Below are 22,060 nucleotides of genomic sequence, written 5' to 3'. Positions count from 1 at the left end.
CTTGTTTTTAAATAAATGCCTGTAGGCATTAACCAATGGATTTTTCAGTTCTTCTAGTCCCTGCATTGACTGGGTTATGGGAGTGCTGTCTTAGGGAAGTTGTTACACCTTTCTCCCTTCTATAAAAGCTCTGGGTTTGTTCTATGGGTGCTGGTCTTTTCTGTTCCATGCCTTTCCCCGTTCTTTATTCTCATGTCCAGAACTTGAGAATTTAAATACTTTAAATTATCAACTTTATTATTAATTATATTCTGTTATGTCCCTTTGTTATACTTCATCACTTAATCCAGTAACTTCTTTTGCTTTACAGTGGGGCTCAGCAGTATACTTATGTTATAAAAAGTCTGTGGCAAAAACCAACACCATATCATATAAAGCTGGTATGTAACTACTATTTAGCTTTTTTTATCTTCAATTCAGGATTTGCAGGCTCATTTGTAATGTATTTTGTATGAAAGAATTGACTCTATCTTGCCATTATCCAACAAGAAATCTTTCCCTAAACAATTATTTTAAAATCATGTCCAAAAAGAAGCCTTAGAACTGGGTATCATGACCATGCTGTTTTAAAATTGGCATTTAATTGGGAAGCTCAGCTGTGTTTTGATACGTTTCTGCAAACCTGTGTGTCTCCCACCTGGGTTTGTGTTACTGGTAACTGTCTCTTAAGGATGTGTGTATGTGTATATGCAGAAGAAAATACCGCAAAAATTATTTGATACATTTTCATGATCACTTTCTTTACAAACATTTTAAAGAATCCTGCAGATTTCTACACTGCCTTGAGCATCACTGGCACTGAGCTCTTTAAGTATTTTTGGATTGTGTATCATCTTTATTGTTTTATTTATAAGACAGAATTAGATTTGCTATGACTGATTAAACGTGTTGGGTTTGCGTTTGTCGTGTGGGGGTTTTTTTAAAGGCTGATTTTGTTTGGCATACAAGTCATGAGCATGATTCACACTTAAGCTTTAATCCACTTACATCCCTTTTAGATGCTGCTCTCTGTAAACAGGAGTTCAGGACGTACTAAAAGGTGGACAGTACATTTGTAAACAAATAAAAATTTTAAAAGGCCCCACATCTGGTGGTGACTTGCACAAAATTTTGATTCTTGGCAGGAGGGGGAGCCACTGCCCTTTTTGGTTACAAGTTTTTCTTGCTTAATATTCCACTTTCTATTAGAAAAGTGCATAGTGATTGTGCTGTCTAATGGAGAGAAATCCTAAATCCCTTCATGCAGTACCCATTCTCAGTGTGGAGTCCCCTGGGCTGGCAATCAGACAGGATGGATTGCTACAGCCTCTGATGTAACTGAGGACCTGTGTGCTAAAAGCCTCTGATTCAGATCTTCATGTTCTACATCTGTGTTTTAAATTAAGTCTAAACACATTGGTCTGACAGCACAGTAGCTGAATCCTCAGCTGAGGTGGATCAGCATATTTTATTTGATTCTATTGATATTTAAAAACTATCCTAATATCTAACATATACATATTTTTCAGGGGACGTTTGTTGGCAAGAATTAATTGGTGTCATATTGAAATCATCAGTCTTATTTCTCAATTATTCACATTACCTTTTTTAAACTAGATTTTCAATCTTTACTCATACTCGTGGTGAGTGTGGACTGTTATAATATAACAGTTGAGATGCACACAGCCTGAAAAGAGGAAAAGATAATCAGTTATGAATAGTTTCTAGAATGGAAAGTAAAATTTCAGTGTAATGCTTTAGTCAGGTGATTTCCCCTTCGGCCATGGGAGCATCTACCGCTTCCAGCTATTCCTGTGCCTGATTATTTACACCTTCACTGATCTTCTGAAGTTACTGTGTGCTCATATATGAATTTTCTGGCAATTATTTTATGGAATGAGCTATTGCAAACCTGTTTCTGCTGGCTCTTCTATAACTGCCTCTTTGCACATTCTATTTATAGGTTTAATATGCAGATATCCCGAAGAAGATTATGAATCATTCCCATTACCAGAATCTGTGCCTCTTTTTTGTCTCCCTATGGGTGCAACAATTGAATGTTGGCCATCTAACAGTAAATACCCTCTCCCAGTTTTTTCTACATTTGTACTAACTGGAGCTTCTGCAGAAAAGGTATTTTGAAACCTTAAAAAAACATTATTCATTTAACTGAAAAAATTCAGTTGTTTATTTCTTCAGGATGATGATAATGAATGTTTTCATAGATAAGCTTGAATCTGTTCTCTTGGGCTTGATTCCAAGACTGCTTTGAAGAGTGACTTGCAGTAGTTTCAGTGCTGGACTGCTGATCTGTGCTCCTTTGCTTTCTTGTTAGCCTGTAAAACTGGAGAGTTGTAAAATTGCACTGCATATACATGCAAGTAATGCTATTTTTATTGCAAGCATGGAAACGACCTTGCATGTACATACTTGTTCTAGAAAGTATATTGGATGTCAGGGGATATGGCTTTGAGTTGTGTATAAAGGATTCCTAAAATAGCTCTAAAGGCAATTGGAGGAGCAATTGACTGGAGTTGTACTCTTTATAATCATTATTTTTCTCTCAAATAGATAATTCTGTAAATTACTTTTTCTCATATGACATTGAGTGTTTTAAATAAATAATAGTCTGGATTTTCACAGCCATAAGAATATTCTGGAATGGAATGCTTCAAAAGATGATGCATTAATGTATCTTTTCAAACAGTAACACAGACTTGATTTTCTGTGTGTTTGGGGTTTCTTAGATTGCTTTGAAGATCAAGGAAAAGTTATTGACTTCAAATCCATGATGTGTTTGCAGGTATATGGTGCTGCTATTCAGTTTTATGAACTGTATCCTGAAGAGAACCTCACAGAGAAACAAAAATCTCAGCTGGGATTAGCAGCTGCTGTCGAGGGAAAAGACATGTGCAGAACAGTGCAGACAAATAAATGCATCTGTCTGCTCTCTCACTGGCCTTTCTTTGATGCTTTCAAGAAATTTCTTACCTTTCTGTATCGTTACTCCATTTCTGGGCCACATGTCCTTCCCATTGAGAAGTAAGTAATTTCCAAAATTCATAACAGTAATTTCAGTTGGTAAGAGGGGGTTTTTGTTCTAAGCGTCCTGTAATACCCTTTTTACTTGGGTCATCAAACATTAAATATAATGGCTGCACTTTGCTCCTCTGATAAACATATCTTTTCCAACTTCCTGAAAAAGTCTAGATTTTTATTTGTGATTTAAGTGCCTGCAAAGGTCTCTGAAAGCTGTTTTAATTAGCTTTGCACCCTTTAGCCATAGTGATTAGAAAGAGCAAGATTATAAATCCTTTCTTAATCTTGGACACATCAGGTTAGGAGAATTAAATGTGTAGATTTGCATTTTTTCAAACACCTATTTGCAGTGTAAGGAGAGATGATAAAGCAGATTGAATATTTTGCACTAGTAATTATCTTCTATTTGTGATAAATAAACTTAATTTCTTTCTCACATAAAGGATTTCACATTGTAAAATGCAGAGGAAATCCTTACACCAAGAAATGGTCGATAGCTGTAATTGATATGTCATGCCACGTAACATTTCTTGGATCATGTAATGTTTTAATGCAACAGATTTCAGATACACCATTTACTTCTATTACACATCAGTGTTTTTTCTGCTTCAGCTTAAATACTAACTTGTAGGAGACTTCGACTTTGTGGATTAAGTATTTTTTGTGATTGTTTATCCCCTTGATTATTCCACTTCCCATCACTGTACTTATTTGAAGATTCTGACTGTGTAAACTTCCAATGATGAAAACTTTTTTTTTTAAAGCTTAGGGGTTTGGTGTTTTGGGAATGAATAAAATAAGTTAATATGAGAAATGCTTTATCAACTTGGATTTTATGGATTTATTCTAATTTCTCTGATTTGTAAACTGGTCAGTTTACTGTGGATAACTTAAATATGGGATTCTAATGTAGTATCCAGCCTACTTTCTTTGGCTGTTTTAATGATGATGAAAGTTGTGTGTGCCATACATGTACCTGAACATTTTCAGTCAGCCCAGCTGCTGCAAACAGCCAGCTTCCCTTGTTGTGTGACATGTTCCATGTTTTGGCCACTGTCTTCATACACCGGTAATAAAGAAAAACCCAAAGTGATGCTTATTTGTGGTTTGTCTTAATTTCTTCAAAATGCAGTTGCCTGTGTCATAATACTGGTAACATTTGTAGAAATCCTGATAAAATATGTGCTGTAGGAAGGAGTTTAGGATGGAATACCTGTTTCTCATGAGTTTTTACTGACCCCATGTTGCTTCTTTTAATCTGACAGTGTCTATTGTGTAAAACTGCACTTTTAGAACTTGTGTAAGTTTAATCAATTCATAAAACTGAGAACTTTGTCAAATTATAAAAACATTTTTCTGTATTTGTAGTATGTGGAAAAACTTTAATGTTTTTTCATCAGCAATTTTATATAACATTTTGTATTTAGAACTGAAGAAAATGGATAAGCTTAAGGATTCTCCTTGATACTCAGCCATAAATATTTTTTTGCAAATAACCAGTTCTAGTCTCTGAGGTTTAGTGCTATTTCAAGCTCTCTCAGAAGCAGGATTTTAAAATGGGACTGTGATACTCAAACATCAATGTTTCTACTTTACAAATGAAAAAAAAACTTTGTAACAGTCTCACAAACCAAGTTTGTATTCTGAAAGAGAATCTGCCCTCCCATTTTCTTGTGACCAGTAGAAAAATAGGTTTCCAAGGTCAGAATACCCCAGTAGGATTCAGGCGCTGGGTTTTTTGCTCTGTTTTCTGAATAAGTATGTGCTATTTTAATATCATAATTGCTCTTAGTGTAAAAAATTTTGTCTTGAGGTAAAGTAGTTTAAGCGTGCTTTCTACTAAATAAGTATTTTTCTTTTCCTCTAGACACATTTCCCATTTCATGCATAAAGTACCTTTTCCATCCCCTCAGAGGCCAAGAATTCTAGTTCAGGTAGGTGTAATTTTCTCCAATAACTGTGTCTAAGGTGAAGATAAAGCAGGTTAATAAATGGAAAATGTAATTTTTGTGCTCAAACTATTTTTGTTCAGGATTTCTTTTTCCTAAGTTCATGTATGTGATGTGAGAAATCTGTAAAAATTCTATTTCCAGTTTAGTTAGTGACCTTAGTGAGTTATTACACGAAGCTGTTTAGTGAGCTTTGAACTTAATTTTTTTTCAGAGTATATGGAAATTAATGAAAAACTACTCCAAGTCAGCGTGTGGTCTGACTTTTACACTGTTTGCTTTTGAACTGTTTTCTTCTTGCTACTGTATGAAGGCTGAGTGTAAAATAAATAAATAAAACTAAAACCAGATGTGAAATGTATAACTGTGATTGCCCCTCTTCCCAAAGGGCTCTGTGCTCTCCTCTCCATGATGGACGGCTCTCAGTGAGAACTGCAAGAGCCACACTGAGTAACAGCCCCTTTGTCAAACATGGGCCTTGCTCTGTCCTCCCTGCAGGACTGTGTGGGAGTGAAATAATTACAAGAATTGCTGCCTGTTCTTTGAAATTTCAGTGTGTCACTGTTGGTAGGACAGAAAAAATCCTTGTCATGAAGACTTCTGAAGTGTTATTAAATCTTTTTCTTTTCTCCTAAAGAGGCAAAATAGTTAGAGACATGTTAAAATTTTTATTGCAGAGAAAAGAGAGCTCTCTTGCAGTCATAGTATTCTATGAATCGTGGTTTTGATTAAATACTTAAAAAATGATGCTCTTCTCTGTTATTACTTGTATAACATAAAATATGGAGAGCCCTGTGCAGTTCTGAGCCTTAATTGTGTAGCCCATATGGTAGCGAAGTCTTTCAGGGCAAATACAATCCTGGATTATGTCTTTATAGCATGTACTGAATATTGAAGATACTCTTTAGTGTATTCTAAAGGAGTGATATTTATTAAAGGTACTGGAAAGGGATTAGAGAACATTTATACTGAAACTATGTCTGGCACTTTTGTCCCTTTTCTTATGACTTTAAACTTCAATTCAAAACCCAGCATTTTTACATCTTGTTTTAGGCTTTTTGTATTCAAATTCAATAAAATATTTGTGCTAGGATACTCTAAACACCTATTTAGAGAGATTGTAATTGAGTTCAGAGAAAATAGTTTAATGCTTTTAGTCTGAAATGTTAGGGAATTTTGTTGAAGTATGTATGGTTTATATCCTGGAACAAAGTCTGAAGATCTAGATATAAGTGATGTGAAAATTATGTCTGTTATACCTTATTTTCAAAACGTTTTCTGCATTAAATTAGTACAACTTTAGAAGCTGATAGTACAGATGGAGAAAACACTGCTTTTACAGTAGGCAATGGTAATTGAGGTCTGTGAAAAAATTCTTCTTTCCAGCTGCTTCCAGGGACTTAAGTTGTGTTTGAAACTGCACTGAATAAAATCACAGGTGATTGTACCAAAGACTTTTCCCCAAAATTAGTGGCGGAAATGCATGTGTTGAAAATGGCAAGCTTTTAGGATTCCATTTCTCTCTGAAGCCTCTTAATGGAAAATGTGTTAGTCTTTTGCTAAGCAATTAAACTTTTAAGTTTCAAAGACATTATAGCCATTAGTAAAACACTCCAGAATGTTCCTGTTTGCCAGCTTCCAGCTGCCATAGTTGAGAGGTTCCTTCTGACCTGAGATCTGCTGGGCTCTGTTCTGTGTCCTACATCCCCTTACTGCACAGAGGTTGCTGTGCTAATGTATCACAACCTGCAAACTTCAAGAGCATGTGGAGTAATGTTTCTCCCTCTGGGGACTGGGGGTAATTACTGCCCCTTCTGCCTGAGGGAGATGTGCTCCTTGAAGAGATGCTTAATTGTGTTTATGTGCTTTTGCTGAAGCACAAGTCAGAGGACATCAGGCTGATGCTTCCTTTCAGAGGGTAGTTTATGAAGGTTTGCCTCAGGCTGAAAAAATGAATCCTGTGAATTCTTCCACTGAACAAGCTAATGGTGCTGGTGGTCCCAAGGTGACTTACTTGACAAATCCAGCATGTGGTGTGGCCATCCTCATTTGTCAGGGAAGTGGGATGTGAAACGTGCAGGAAACAGCATTACAGACACTCCTTAATTCCCTGGGTTTGGTGGGTCTCCAGACACAGCGTTAGGTGACTTTGTGCTTCTAAGTCATCAGTCTTGTCTTCTGGCTTCTATTACCTGGTCTCCTGCAGTGGGTCTAAGGTCAAACATACTCAAAACTGACATGTTACTAAAAATGGTCCACACTTACAGGTTAGTTATACAAGTTGCTGTGACTGAGTTACTACTGCTTTTATACAACAGAAAATGCAGGCAGGATTAAGCCAGCTGGTATCTTGTTACCGTGGATTTACTATGGCTGAAAACATCAGCTGAGCTTTGATAAACTGATTGTGTATTGCTAGTCTTGTACTGACAAGAGTCTTCCTATTTGTGCTGAATATGTGAATGATTTGCTCAATGCCATGTCACTGTAAGAAAGAAATGTGATTTAATAGGATCTTCTCCTTGCATCTTCAACTAATGCAAAATTTAAAGATTCTATCAGAGCTGAGCAGTTTCTACCAACCAAGAGCTTAACTCTCATATGTCTTCTGAAGAAAATATAGCTTTACATTATGACCTGCCATCTCTCCCCTTCATGATTTTTTATCCCTCTCTTTATCCCTAAATCCAGAAAGAATTCCCCCCCAGTCCCTGAAAGCTGTATATGAACTATGGGTCCTCACAGCCCTTTAACTACAGAAGGCTTCATTTTTCAGCAGTTAATGTATTCAAATTTTTGCAGCATTAACTAGTTTAAAGTCCTCTTTATGAATATGCAGTATATTCAGTTCTGGCCAAGAAAGGAAGATGGTGCTTTGCCCAGTTTTTACTAAAAGATTCTGATGCATATCATTGCACAGCACTTCTTACAGTGCTATACTACTGGGGTATACAAGATTCAGCTTAATTTGAGTTGTTTTTAAGTATTCTTTGTTATAGTTGTTGTTTCTAATAAATTAGTGTAATTTCTAATACATACTTCTAAAGTTCAGAATAAGAATAATGTATTTTAAAATCTTTTCCCAGCTGTCTCCACACGATAACCTGATTCTTAGCCAGCCTGTGTCATCACCCCTCCCACTGAGGCAAGTAACAGTATCTTGTTCATTGTGAAATGTATTTCGATTTATGTTGTGGAAAAGATTTGGTATTTTGAGTTGCAATTGTGTAGTTAACTTACTTTGTCTGGTACCTTTGGAAGCTGGTGGATCTGAAGTTTATTTATGTGATTAGACCTGCACGCTGACAAGCATACACATTTAATTAACAATGTATTTGGGTTTCTTTTTAAAAATTTTAGTGGGTCTTGAGGAGGAATATAGACTATTAGATCCCCTTTCTATGAGTTGATACCTCCCAGGGGTCCCACGATAGTTCAGTTTTTTGTTTTGGAAGGGAGTTGAAGGAGTTCTGTCACTGTCTTAACTTCCATGTTTCTGTGCAGGAGGCTGATGAAAAGAACGTATGTTGTCTCCCTGTAAATTGCTTCTCAAAAAGAAAAATGGTCATGCCTGTGTCCTGAAAATAGTCTAGACTGAGTCAAGTCTCAAGGAATCAGGGTTACTCTTGGGAAGTAACCATTCCTCACTGGCCAGTGAAGTGTGTCAAGTATTCTACCAAGTAATCTTCTCTAAAAGAAAGATTTGCAGATTTCCATTTATTTTATTATTGAACATTTCTTTTTTTATTGTCCCTTGTAACTCACCGGTGTGTTTATGTCCTGTAACAGTGGTGGCAAGTTTTCTACACTACTTCAGAATTTAGGACCTGAAAATGCAGTAACTCTGCTGGTGTTTGCTGTGACGGAACATAAAATCCTCATCCACTCATTGCGACCTTCTGTCCTCACGAGTGTGACAGAGGCATTGGTCTCTGTAAGTACCAGCTTTTAGTCATACACCTGTAAAAGGAATAAAAGAATGCATCTCAGATAAAATCTAAAGTTAGTAGTAGTACTGCTAGGCTTAAAGGCTACTTAAAAATAAGAATTAAAGATCACTAGAGAGAAAAATTACTGTTGCTGATGATATCCTGTGAAGACAGAAGAGAGTAACTGTTGCTTATTTTTTGTGTGTAAATGTTGTAAATACGTTTTTGATTATCACAGCGCACTAAAGAGTTCCTGATTTTCCCAACTAGCACTGCATCTGTTCCTGTGGAATTTTAAATGCATGATTTTCCCTGCCTGTCATCACTAAGCACTGTTTGCTGCCTCTGCTATGTTGAGTCTGTGATTCTGAAGAGCTTTTTCCTGTGGAATTTTAGAGAAATTAGTGCAGTTTTTAATTAATAATCTACATCTAGATTTTCAGTAATAACTATCTGCCATGTTAAATAATTTTGGAGTTAGTGAAGTGTGGTTTGTTCTTGCATAGACTGTATTGCACATGTTTAACCTGTGTTTTTGTCTCTGCATGTTTTCCAAGATGATATTTCCCTTCCATTGGCCTTGCCCATATATTCCTCTCTGTCCCTTGGCACTGGCAGATGTGTTGAGTGCCCCGTGCCCATTCATAGTGGGAATTGATTCCAGATACTTTGATCTCTATGACCCCCCACCTGATGTCAGCTGTGTTGACCTGGATACCAACACAATTTCTCAGTAAGTATTTATCAACAATTTTTCTTCCCTGTTAATTTTTTTTGCTTCCTATTTTCAGAGGCAAAACCTGGCTTTTTGGCAAAACTTGGAGGGGTATTTCTTTTAATTTTTCTTTTATTTTCTTTTCCTTCTGTCCATGCCAGTTTAAGTAATCAGAGCTCAAAACATGGCATGAGTGGTGGTTGCTAGTGCAATGACAGGTGTTTAAGACCATTAATCTATCTCTGGTGAGTTGTAACAGGATTGATTTCAGTGCTGATGAGTGTGGCAGTATAATCATCAGCCTGAAATATAGAGCATTGGTTGGATGGCTCTGATCAGATCTCCACACAGTAAATCAAATTTGACTTTGTTAGTTGGTTTGCAATCCTTTTCAGTCCAGTTTTAATGGAGTGAAACCTCTTCCTCTGGTGGGAGGGAACATCCTCTGAACACATTTGAGTGCATGCTTATACTTATTTTTTTCCCTTTCCAGAACTGGAGACAAGAAAGCTATTGCATGGAAGATCTTACCAAAGAAACCTTGTAAAAATCTGATGAACACTTTAAATACTTTGTATCAGCAACTGGCAGAATGTGAGTGGGAAAAAACATAGTAAGACTTACACCAGGCACAGTGTGCCACAAAAACAGATAAATGTAGCTAATTAAATGTGTTCCAAAGTTACCAGTTCCACTAAACATTTATTTTTACAGAATGGGAAAATCTGTGCTCTAAGTCTGGAGATTAGAGAAACTATGTGGGGACTTTTGGGACAGAGGAGCCAGGACCTAATAAAGACCTTTTTTTTTCATCTTCAAAGTCTGCTCAAAGTTTGCTGATGTCTTGGCAATTGAAATTGAAATAACTTCGACACTTAAGCTAATAGTACCTCATTTAAAAATTTAAGATGGAAATAACAAGTGTTTTGTAAACATTAGGGGTTTAAATGTAAGGCACAATTACTGAACATCTCTAAGTAAAAATTTGTGGTTGATAGAATCCTCAAATATTGCTGAGCAAGGTATACTGCACCTTGATGTGAGAAGCAGAAAAATGGATAAGGGGTGGTTTTAGTGAAATTCATTTTAACAAAGCACTTGTTTTTTAAAGGCTTTTTACACATTCCTGGCTATTGAGGTCACAAGAATTTGTGTCCTGATTAGAATGTACAGAAACAGAAGTTTATTGGGGTGTGATGCACAAAGAAGCGTATAGCTGATGAAAATTATCTGATGCTTCAGAATTTTGATATATTTTAGTGTGAGGGCTTTTTTAGAAGAAACTCTAAACCTTATATTCTGTATGTAAAAATAGAGTGGTAATGATCTTAAATCTTATTACAGAGTAGGTTGCTTAAAAATGATATCGAGGTAAAGTTGACTATAATTATATTATGTGGAAAGACAGTGATGAAACCATCCTTTCACTTTCCTGAGACATTATTAGAATGTATCCAAACTCTGGGTCTAGCAGTGAAGTCTTAGCTAGAGTTCTGATAGCTTTAAAATGTTGATCTAAGTGCATAATTAAAGAATACAGGTTTTGCTAGATCTTAAAAAAAACCCACCAGCTTTTTGTCTGTAGCAGCATTTTGCAGTGCTGTGTTTTAATGGCTCCACTTTGCCTCTAAGTGGTGTTTTTCTGTGTATGTAGGTACTTAATGTGCATTGTCCACTTTTTGAGAGCACTTTGAAATAAAAGGCACAATCAAAAAAAATACATCCCATCTATGTGTTTGTCCTGAAAGTATGCTTCTTTAGTCAGCTCTTGTCTGAATTTTCACATGGTTTTACAAAAACTTTCTTTGAGGGCTTTTTAAAGCTCTGTTCACACTGGTTCTCTGTTGCTGTAGTAACATGTGCTGACAAGACCAGTACATCTTTCTTTTGGTGTTATCCCCAGATACATGAGGTACAGAAGGTCAAGCTGAATCCATTGTCACATGTCATGATTGAATCTCTGTATATTTTAATCTATTCCAAATGTAATGGAGTTCAGTAATCACTGAATCTAGGAAGATAAACAGAGTATTTTTGACCAATATTGAGGGGGGAAAAAAGTAAAACCGTATAATGTTGTTTTGTTCACAGTGCAACAGCGACCAAGAGAAGATGCATTCATGGAATTGGCAATGAATGATTATGATTTTAATTCTGGGAAGAAATTGCATCTCTTAGATTTGGAGATCCAGGAAGCATTTCTCTGTTTCATGGCTTCAATCCTAAAAGGTTACAGGTCTTATCTCAGGCCAATAACAGAGGCACCCTCCGAAACAGCCACAGATGCAAGTTCTCTGTTTGAACTACAAGGTGAAAAGTTATAAACTTGTTTTGTTTGTATTATTTACTATTTTTAATTCTCTTCTATCTACAGAATAAAAACATTTGCATGTTAGTGTTGCAAATTATGGGGGAAATATAAATGCAGACAAATTTGCACAGTAGTGGCAAAGATTGCAGAAAGCTTTTTGCACATAAGTAGAACCTACACTGAGTTCTGGTGAGGGCTTTTCCGTTCTAGGCATTCTGACAATGCTGCTGATTGCACTTTGCAGGGTTCCTCAAAAGCAGAGACCGTTCCCATCAGAAGTTCTACACCCTGATGACCAAAACCCAGATGTTCATTCGCTTCATTGAGGAATGTTCTTTTGTCAGTGACAAGGATGCCAGCCTTGCCTTCTTTGATGACTGTGTGGATAAAGTAAGCAAGTCTTGGTGTGCATACAGTGTTGAACTTCTGGTGTTGTCCACCTTATCTGATAATGTACTACCAGAATGTATTTGAAATGCAAGTTTGTTTTTCCTTTTATTTTCCTATTTTCTCATCATCATAGCCTTCCATTTTCCTTTTTTGTGGGGCTTCATTCCATTTTTTGCTTCAAATTTCTGAATGTAAGTAAAACATCGGGAGAACAAATTAGAGGTCCTAATTTTCACATGTGTGTAAATTTCTGTAATACTGGCCTGTTGTAAGAAGTGCAAGAAGGAGGACTGAACCGAAACCCAGAATCTTATATCCCTATTTCTATGAATATGATAAGAAATTCCACACCTAGTTGTCACTGGCTACCTGTACCAGTATATTCTGGGACACTGCTGTTTAAGCAGGGTGCAGTTGTCTGAGATTTCCTGGAAAGTAGGTCACCTGCTGTTTGTTCCATGGGAATTAATATTGAAGACCAATAACTGCTGTTTACAGTTCCTATTTGTGGCTCATTTTCTCGTGGAAGTGCAGATGAGCTAAAAGGAGCTGTTTTGAGAAGAAATCTGAAAACAGTGAAGTTTGAGAGAAATATAAAAGGATGGTATAATGATATTTAATGCTCTTTATAGCTTTTGCTAGTCTCAATATTTTAGTAGTAGCAGTTTTCAAAACTCTGCTTCCCAGTTCTATAGCATGACTTGCAGGTATTCATGTGTTGTAAATCGAGTTAATTACAAACATTTTTGTAATGCTGAGTCAGTCCTACAGCTCTGTTAGAAACCCTTCAATGTGTAGTGCTTGCTTTGCCATGTGCCAGTTTGTGCATAAAACAGGAGCTCTCCTACTCAGAAAGAGACCCCAGTGACTGAACTGCTGAGCAGCACTTGGTTTCCTTTGTGCTGCAGTTTAGTTCTCTGGCTGATGTTAAATAGGATGTTTATTCAGAACGCAGTGACTGTGTAAGTGTCAAATTCTATCTGTTGCATTTCATTTTATAGAATGGTTTATGAGGGTGCTGAAGTTGATGCCATAAGCTAAAGTTATCTTGTCTGGGAACTCAGACATCTCTTTAAAAAAGTCATGCTTAGATTGCTGATGTCACTGTGAGACTGCACATAATCTGTGGAGCTGTTGGAGCTTTCACCTTTTCGGAAAGGTTAAGTAGCCATTTATACAGCTGAAACAGAGACTTGTCTGTTCTAGTGCCAGGTATTTTGCTGCTTGATGCCCTGGACAGCTTCTTTCCACTATAAAAAATGCTCATGACAGTTCGGTGAGAATAAATTTTCCAGAATGCACTTAGACTTCTCCAACTTCCATTCCTGGCAGGGAGGATTTTATTCAAGCTTATTATTGGGACAGCTGCTTCTGTGCCAGGGATAACTATGGGGAAACTGAGGCACTGGCATTGCTATGTTTTCAGGATTTGCCATGGCTTTAGAATTGCTTGTGAAGCTGGATATTCACTGACATGAGGGAGCAGGTTCCCATGTAGGATTTCTTTGAACAATGATGTATTTGCCTCATCTTTTCTTTCCTGCTTCTCCTTCCTGATTTCTCTTTATTTCTGATACTGTTCTTACCAGTAACATACAAAGTCAATATATTGAAGTATACCAAGGAATGCTGTACCAACTAGAGCTGTAGCCAAGACCAGATATCAAAATTGAATTGTTCCAATAAAGCCAATATTTATATTTTAACCTTTTATAAGGTGAACCAGTACCTGACAGGATATGTATGAAAGTGATGTCATGAGTTGAAAGGTGCTTTCTTATGGGTAGTTATAGACTACTGGCTTGAGACCAATTTTATGTACTGTGAAATTAGTTATCTATAAAATATCAACTTAGCCCAGCCTTGAATAATTTGTAAGAGTAGTTTAAGCTGTAGAGTAATCTCTTCTATGTTATTTGGTCCTAGACAGCAGCAGCAGATTGTAATTGATTACCCATTTTGTCAACTGAAAGATACAGTGTAGTTGTTTCACAAGTTTTCATTTTTCCAGGAGTTCAAAAATTACCTCAATTCGACACACATTTAAGCTACTGGCTTTATTATATTTCACTGGTAAAACTTATAGCTGTGGGGTTTTTACATCCTTAGAAGTATTTAAATTGCAAGTAAGGTTTCGTTTACTGCTGCTTCTCAGGAGCCATATGTTCTTGCTACTTGGCTGGTTCAATTTGCTAATGCTTTCCATCTGTCTCATGCAGCAAAATGTGTAATTAAGGACACCTCTTTGTATGTTTATCAAACTTTAAATATTCAAGAATTTTACTGAAACTACTTGATATATTTGCACCTCACTGAAGGCAGAGAACTGTTTTATGCAGTCTTTTTATACATTAACTCTCTGTCGCCAAACTCTTAATGCATGAAAAACATGCATTCTTGGGTTCCACAGGTTGTTATTCCTTTCCTTGAAGTATTCTGCCATTTGGCTGTCATTTGGTTGCCACTTAAACCATTTAAGTAATTTAAATTAGAAAAACAAAGCTGTGCCTGTCCCCCTTTAACTTCACTAAGATCACACATTTATATTCCATTCTCTTGGAGTGCATGTGTATTTCTGCAGTCTCTGCAAACTATCAAGACATTAAGTGCTGTGTAAGTCACTGCAATTGTGGATGGTGCTGGTAGTACCTTCTGTATGCACCAGACAATTTGATAAAGCTTGGTATTGTTTTCAGTGATTAAAAGAGGGGGAAATAGCTCTTATTTTTATATTTAAAAATAAATTTCAAGCTACTGCTGCAGTTGGAAGCATAGTTCTAGAAATGGTTGTGTTCAGAAGGATTAATCTCTTCATACTACTTAAAATATTTACCTGAAAACAGACAGTTCAGACTATACCATTAAACACTGATTATTGGATTGGGGTAAAGTTCACAAAACCAATGCAACACTTATTATTGTCATTACAACTTGGCAAGGTGTCATGTCCTTGCTTTTAAGATGCTGTTCTTTGATGCTGATGCAGACTTTGTCCTGTTGATCATACAGCTGTAAACAGAAAACACAATGCCCCTGGTAACTACTTTTCCTTTTAACTTCCTTCTCCAGGTAGATATGGACAAAACTGGGGAAACACGACTTATAGAGCTGGATGAGTCCTACAAGAGTGAGCACACAGTTTTCATAACACCACCTGAGATCCCTCATCTGCCAAATGGGGAAGAGCACCCTCTACAATACAGGTAGCTTAAGGACACAACAGGATGCCAGCCAAAATCCTAACAGCTGCCCTTGTAGAGTTTAATTTCTAGGTTCTTGTGAGAGTCAGGAAGTACAGATTTTTCGTGTCCCTTCATGTTGCTCAAGTAAAATGTGTGTGTAAAACGGCTGTCGTGACAGTTCTTTTGAAGCTTTAATTCTGTGTGTGTACACAGAAGCAATAATACTTAATAAAGCTTGCAGTGATCACATTACATTGTGCTGGCTATTGTCACCTTTTAAGCTTAAAGTTGAAATTAATGGACCCCGTCTGTTGTCCTCTGCTATTACTGATAACAATACAAACTGCAGATATTCTTTGGAAAGAGAGTACATATAAAGAATCACTGAAAACTAGTGTTACTAATTTATTAATTATGTCAGATGAGTTTGTTGGTTTCCTCATTAATTCTGAGAAATATTTTTATTTCTAATCTGATTTAATCTTTTAGATTGCTGTTTTTCCTATTGATTTTCATAAACCTCAGTCATGTGATGCTCACTGGGGACTAAGCCACACATTATTTTCTTTTATTAAATAGAATCAATACTAATGCATTTGACACATTAATTAAAGAAAATGCTATGACAGTAAATACATTTATCAATTTAAGTTGCTTACACTGAATAACAGGTTAAGAGACTGTTTGTGCAGGCATATGAAACCATGCTGAGGGATTAGTGAGCCACTTTGTCAGTGGTGTCTTTAAAGGTTTGCTTTTGTGTTTATTTCCTGGGAAGCCTCTGGTGCAGGTGTAGCTGATTTCCTTTGCCATTATGTGATGCATTTGCTTTGGAGCTGACTTACAGGACTGACATTTCTCTTACAGCTATAATGGATTTCCAGTATTAAAACTAGAATTGTTTGAACGGCCTGAAGGATTTCTCACAGCACCAAATAACAAACTGTCCTCAAAAGCCAGTAGCCCCAACAGCCCATCACCAATGTTCAGAAGAACTAAACAGGTACTTGCAGGTTATTCTTGGAGTGTGAGGTGCTTTGGAAGGGGACAGCTTGAGTTTGACTGTAAAGCAGTCTGATGGTTCTTCAGTTCTTCACTGACCTGGTCACTGTGTTAATAATTGTTCTCTGGATGTGCTTCTTGCCTGCACCATGTGCTACAAGGGCCCCTGTACAGGTTGTTACTTGCTGTGCTGTCCCTATCCCTTCCCCTTTCTTCACACTCTTCTCCATGAGTTTTCCAAATCCTCTTCTTGATTGCTTTTAACTTTGAGGGACTCTAACTTCAAAGTGATAGAGATTTAAAGAAATGCAAGGTTTTAGCACTGGAATATTGCACAGTGACTGTTTTTGGTGTAACTCTCACTGCTTTTATATTTCTTCCCACTTTACTATATTGTTAATATTACTGTTGCAGTTTACATGGATATGATGGTACATGTTCAGTTTTTAACATATAGCTTTGTGTGATGTAGATGCAAACACACACACAAATAATCTCCATGTTTCTTTCCAGGAAATTAAATCTGCCCACAAAATTGCTAAGAAGTACTCCTCCATCCCCCAGATGTGGTCCAGGTGTTTGCTCCGTCACTGCTACGGCCTTTGGTTCATCTGCCTCCCTGCCTATGTGAAAGTCTGCCACTCCAAAGTCAGGGCTCTGAGAACTGCCTATGATGTGCTACAGAAAATGCACACCAAAAAAATAGATCCACCTGATGAGGTAAAATAACCCCGAATTCCTGAAGGAGTGCGTGGGTTTGAGGTGTTGGGAGCTCAGGGCTCACTGGTGTGTGTTTGCAGGTGTGCTATAGAGTCCTTATGCAGCTGTGTGGGCAGTATGGGCAGCCTGTGCTGGCAGTCAGGGTGCTCTTTGAAATGCAGAAGGCTGGCATCGACCCCAATGCCATCACCTATGGCTACTACAACAAGGTGAGTATGTTTTAGAGAGTATGGGGGGGACAAAAATTCATTTTTGTCCAGGCAAATAGAAGGGAGAAAAATAACAAAGCACTTCAGGTGTGATTCTGTAATTTCATGTAAGTTGAAGTAACACAAGACAGAATCATTTTGTGGGTTTTGGTTTTGTAGGTTTAGAAATCTACTGTATTGCTGCCAGTGTAACTCAGTTTGAAATTTTAACAGTTTTCACACCCGACTCTTCCTGAAGATGACTTTACTTGATTTTGATATTTCCAAAATAGGCTGTTTTGGAAAGCACCTGGCCTTCAAGCAATCGAGGTGGCTATTTCCTCTGGATGAAAATACGAAATGTTGTCTTAGGAATAGCACAGTTTAAAAAAGCATTGAAAAAGCTACCAGCAAGCACTGCACATACGTCTGTTCCTGGTAGAGTATTCACATCCTACTGGTTTTTTATGTTCATGCTGATAAGAAAATTCTTTGAAAAAATCTTTCTTTTGTGATTTTGATAAAACTGTTTTAGAAGAAGAAAAAACAGTAGTTACTGCATAATTTTTAAAAAGCAGTATCTTTTATTGCCTTTGAATCTGAAATACTCTGCTATTCATTTGTTGTATCAGCTATTCACAAGACAAGTGGAGACAAAATATGGACCTGAAATTTGTGATAATTATCCTAGTTCATCCAATAACCAGTCTTATAACTGGCAGAAACTTTTGTCCAGCCTTGCTTTTTTTTTATTTGCCCCTTTTTTTTTGATGTTAGCTAAGAGGCAACTAGAACTAGTCCTTGAGTTTGCAGTACTGATTGCAGGTTCTGCATACCCACCTGCAGTGATCATGTTTATTTTTATCTAGAATATAAGTAAAACATGTGAGGCTGTAAATTGTGGGGTTTCTTTCTTTTTCTTTTCAGTAGAGACTTACATAATGTGAACATCAAATGGTCATATGGCCATGCCTGTAATTGATATTTTTTAAAGTACTGATTTCCATGGTACTTAGAACTTCCTGGTAGTAAAGCACGATAGTACATCGTAAAGTAGCAGCAATGTAGTTAGTTTAGTTCATGTGGACCTTGGAAGACCTTTACAACATACTTTTATAAATGTATGTAGGTCATCTGACTCAACTTTCAAAGCCCTTCCCACCAGGGCTGTTCTGTGATTCTAAATGTGTACAAATAAATCTTTGCCCTGACAAACAGAACAGATATGATGGCCTTATGGCTAGATGACTTCTCCTAGACCCCAGAGACTCCAGTCCTACTTCTGGCTCTATCATTAACCTTATGGATGACCTTGAACACTTTTGCTTTATTTCTGCCTGTTCTTCATGAAGCTGAACTTCCTGATAAACCACTTTATTGAAAACCAGTTATGCAAAGCACTGTACAAGAGCAAAATGCTGTTTGCAACTCAGACCATGTAAACTAAGGAAGTGTAATTAGATCTTAATGAAATAACTGTCACTTATATAATTAATAGTATTTGCTTTTGACATCATCTGATTTTTCAAGATTAGTTTGCATGAAATCTCATAGCTAGAATGTGTGCTGACTCCTCAGGAAATCAAAAAAACTCTCCCATAAATTCCAGATTATTTTCTTATCTTTACCATAGCAGCAAGGTTTTTACCCTGTCTGTAGCTGTTCAGTGCAGCATCTGTAGGGAAAAGAGGGAAAACTTTGAATTATTTTGGACTCTGTTGATTCTGGAGAGAGACTCTATTAATTACACCTGGGCAGTGTTTTGGCTTGAGAATGACCAGATAAGTGGCTTGAATGTTTGCAGGGGTTTTTGGGATGATGTTGGTTATTTCTATTTTAATCTAATTTTGCAGACAAACTCATGCTTGCTACTGCCTTGTTTCAATTTTTTTTACTTTCTAGAGTGAAGCCACGAGAATCACATGCATTACCTCTGAGAAACATATGACACTAAAATGAAACCATGTTTACATGCCTCTTAGAGCTCTTGAAAAGATGTGACATTTTGATCAAATAAACCAGGCAGCAGAATCAAACAGTGCTTTAGTTCAATATTTTAAAAGAAATGTTGCTCATTACCCGTTTAATTTCATCCTCTAAAACATGACTTCAGTGTTTATGCTATAAGAAGCCAATCCTTTTTCTCTTTTTTTTTTTTTGGTGGTAAAATGTTCACTGTTAATTGGAATGTTCTTGATAAGAGGCCTTTGAATTACTGTTGGTATTCAATTTATTCCCCTGAACAATGTCACACTATTAAACACCATAATTGTCTTTATTCTGATGTTGCCCTGCAGTGATAGGGGGACTTTCAGACACTGGCAATAACACATCACTCAAAGAAGAAGCCAAGCAAGGCAAAACTTGTCTTCAAGACATCCAAGAACAAAAGGAGGACAAGAGAGAGAGTGACTCCAGTTCTCGTATGTATCTTGTGAATACAGATATCTGGTTCATTTGGGATAAATAAGGATTTCAGCAAAAGCTAAGTGGGACAGCTGATTCCTCACAGTGAGTGTGTGTGATAATGCCAGTTTATGCCACTGCCTAAAGTTCTTTTTCTAAATGAAATTTTCTGGATGTCTGATGGTTTCACTTTGAAAATTACAGTCCTTTTTTCTCTCCTGTTTCAAATAAGTGATAATGGTAGCATAAAGACTTAATGATAATTATAGCCTAATGTTTTTGTCTTTTGAAAAAATGAAATTGCCTCATAGGCATAATCTACAGAAAAGCCTTTTCTACCAGTCTGGTTTCTTTATAAATCCTGTAAGAGGAGAACAGCTGAAATTATGCAAGTCTGAGAGGTTTAAATTACCCAGCTCCTTGGAATTCTCAAAGTTTGGGAGATGCATCAAAATGGGAAGGCTTTTTTTTTCTTCAGGTTTTGCATCTGCTGCTCTTGATTCCCTCAAGTGCAGTCAAGCAGCATCGACTTCATGCAAGAACATAGAAGATCAGATTGTGTAGTAAAATTGGTGAAGTACTACAGATTCCCATGTATATTCATGGAAAATACCCTTCTTAGTAAATGTTCCCCTAGTAATATAATTGTTTAAATTTTTCAGTGGGCTTTCTCCTACTATATGAGTTAACTATCCCTTTGTCAAGTAACATAAAAGTCTGAGAAAATATGCAATTAGGTAAGTTGCTTCAGTGTTTTCCCCACGATCTTCCTTCTAGCACTAATATTTTTTTCTTCAATTTGCTTGAAAAGTTGTCTTATCTGTGATCATAAGAACATATATGTAAGATTACAGACAAGTTATTTAGGTTTAATAAAACTTTTAAGGATGCAGAAAACGTGAATTCTGCCTAATTTATTAATTCTGACATTTGTGGCTCTCTATAATAATATGATGTGCTAAAACATTTTGCAGTTTTGAAAACAACTTGATAATATGAAAGTTGCCTGAAATCCCTTAGAGAAGTAATTCTCTATTTTGGGTACTCACCTGCAATGGAATTTTTATTTCATATCTGAAAGAGTTGAATGTGAATATTCACATTTACTTCATTTCTCCTGTGTAGTCCTGGGGGAAGTGAGATTGATGTGAAGCTGAGCTCTTGCAAGGGCAGGAGAAAATGCTCTTACACCTCTTCTATGCAAGTGAACAAGGATGGTCTTAATCTTCACAACCACCACGTATTTTGGAATCATTTTTGGGCTCTGTGTAGAGAAGCTTATGGAACTTCCAGTTCCAAAAGTAATGCTGGGAGTTAAATATCCATAGTGAAAACCTCTGCCCAGGCAGATGTCAGCCTGTGTAGCCTGGGGTAGGTACTACATGATGTCACTTAATCCTGTGTGAGGTGTCCAGTAGGTAATGGGGACTTGAGATTTAAGGGGAGTTCCTCAGATTCTACAAAACTCTCTTCTTCTGTCTGCAGTGTCCGAAGTGGAGAGCACAAAAGGGAGTGGGGACTGCCTGCCTAAACTGAATTACCAGAACTCCAGGAATGACAAAGCCACTTCCAGCATTGTGCGGCTCAATGGCACTGTTGACAGTACTGTGGCAGAAGGGAGCAGGGGTGAGTGGAGGGAAAATATATATATAGTTACTAATGCACTCTAAGTAGTGTTCCTAAGTTCTGTTGTCCACTAAACTTACAGTATTTTATTTCTGTAATAGCAGTGGCTGATGAAATGCGGGGGAGGGCATTTAGGTTGGAGTCAGCATATGCTGTGTCAGGAAGATGCATGGGAATATTCTGCATTTCCAGATTTTTTCTTGTTTGTTCTATTTTTTTGCTGTAGTTAACATCTGCTTACAAAACACCAAAATCTTGGGTTTTTTCTTATAATCTCCAGCAACTAATTAATTCCTTCAGGATGGACAAGGGGTTTCTATGCAGTGGAATTTAAAAGACACTTTCAGACATTTTCATGCGTCTTTAATAATTTCAGATCTGGTTATTATAATACTGTTAGCTATGCTTGAAGTATTGTCGTGTACTTTAAAGTCTGCATACAATGGAGATTTCTCTGACAATAATCCCCCTTATTAGCTCTGTTTTTAATTCATTAAGTTAGAAAGTGGTGGGGTTTTTCCATTTCCTGGATACTTGTGCTATGCTTTGCTTTCAAACCTTGTAAAAAGAGGAAAGTAAATACAGCTGAGACTTTTCTTGATGGTGTCTCTCAAAGTGCTCTGG

At 36.9% G+C, this 22,060-nt stretch overlaps 1 protein-coding gene across 5 annotated transcripts in view; it reads left to right on the top strand.

The window, feature by feature from the left end:
* DENND4A (DENN domain containing 4A) overlaps positions 1–22,060 on the top strand; it is a 49,135-nt gene that overhangs the window by 15,102 nt on the left and 11,973 nt on the right. For all 5 annotated transcript variants that reach the window (XM_082290501.1, XM_082290502.1, XM_082290503.1 and 2 more), the window contains exons 5-21: positions 311–380; positions 1,943–2,112; positions 2,783–3,021; positions 4,886–4,952; positions 8,054–8,112; positions 8,757–8,901; positions 9,454–9,629; positions 10,105–10,205; positions 11,703–11,921; positions 12,167–12,312; positions 15,382–15,515; positions 16,362–16,497; positions 17,010–17,216; positions 17,297–17,425; positions 17,698–17,842; positions 19,702–19,827; positions 21,296–21,436. In XM_082290501.1, the coding sequence (XP_082146627.1) occupies positions 311–380; positions 1,943–2,112; positions 2,783–3,021; positions 4,886–4,952; positions 8,054–8,112; positions 8,757–8,901; positions 9,454–9,629; positions 10,105–10,205; positions 11,703–11,921; positions 12,167–12,312; positions 15,382–15,515; positions 16,362–16,497; positions 17,010–17,216; positions 17,297–17,425; positions 17,698–17,842; positions 19,702–19,827; positions 21,296–21,436 (2,410 nt within the window). The remainder of the gene's footprint in view (positions 1–310; positions 381–1,942; positions 2,113–2,782; positions 3,022–4,885; positions 4,953–8,053; positions 8,113–8,756; positions 8,902–9,453; positions 9,630–10,104; positions 10,206–11,702; positions 11,922–12,166; positions 12,313–15,381; positions 15,516–16,361; positions 16,498–17,009; positions 17,217–17,296; positions 17,426–17,697; positions 17,843–19,701; positions 19,828–21,295; positions 21,437–22,060) is intronic.

The sequence above is a fragment of the Coloeus monedula genome (assembly GCF_965178545.1).
Source record: "Coloeus monedula genome assembly, chromosome: 14".
NCBI lineage: Eukaryota > Metazoa > Chordata > Aves > Passeriformes > Corvidae > Coloeus > Coloeus monedula.
Note: the sequence above shows the minus strand (reverse complement) of the source record. Positions and strands in the feature narration are given on the sequence as shown.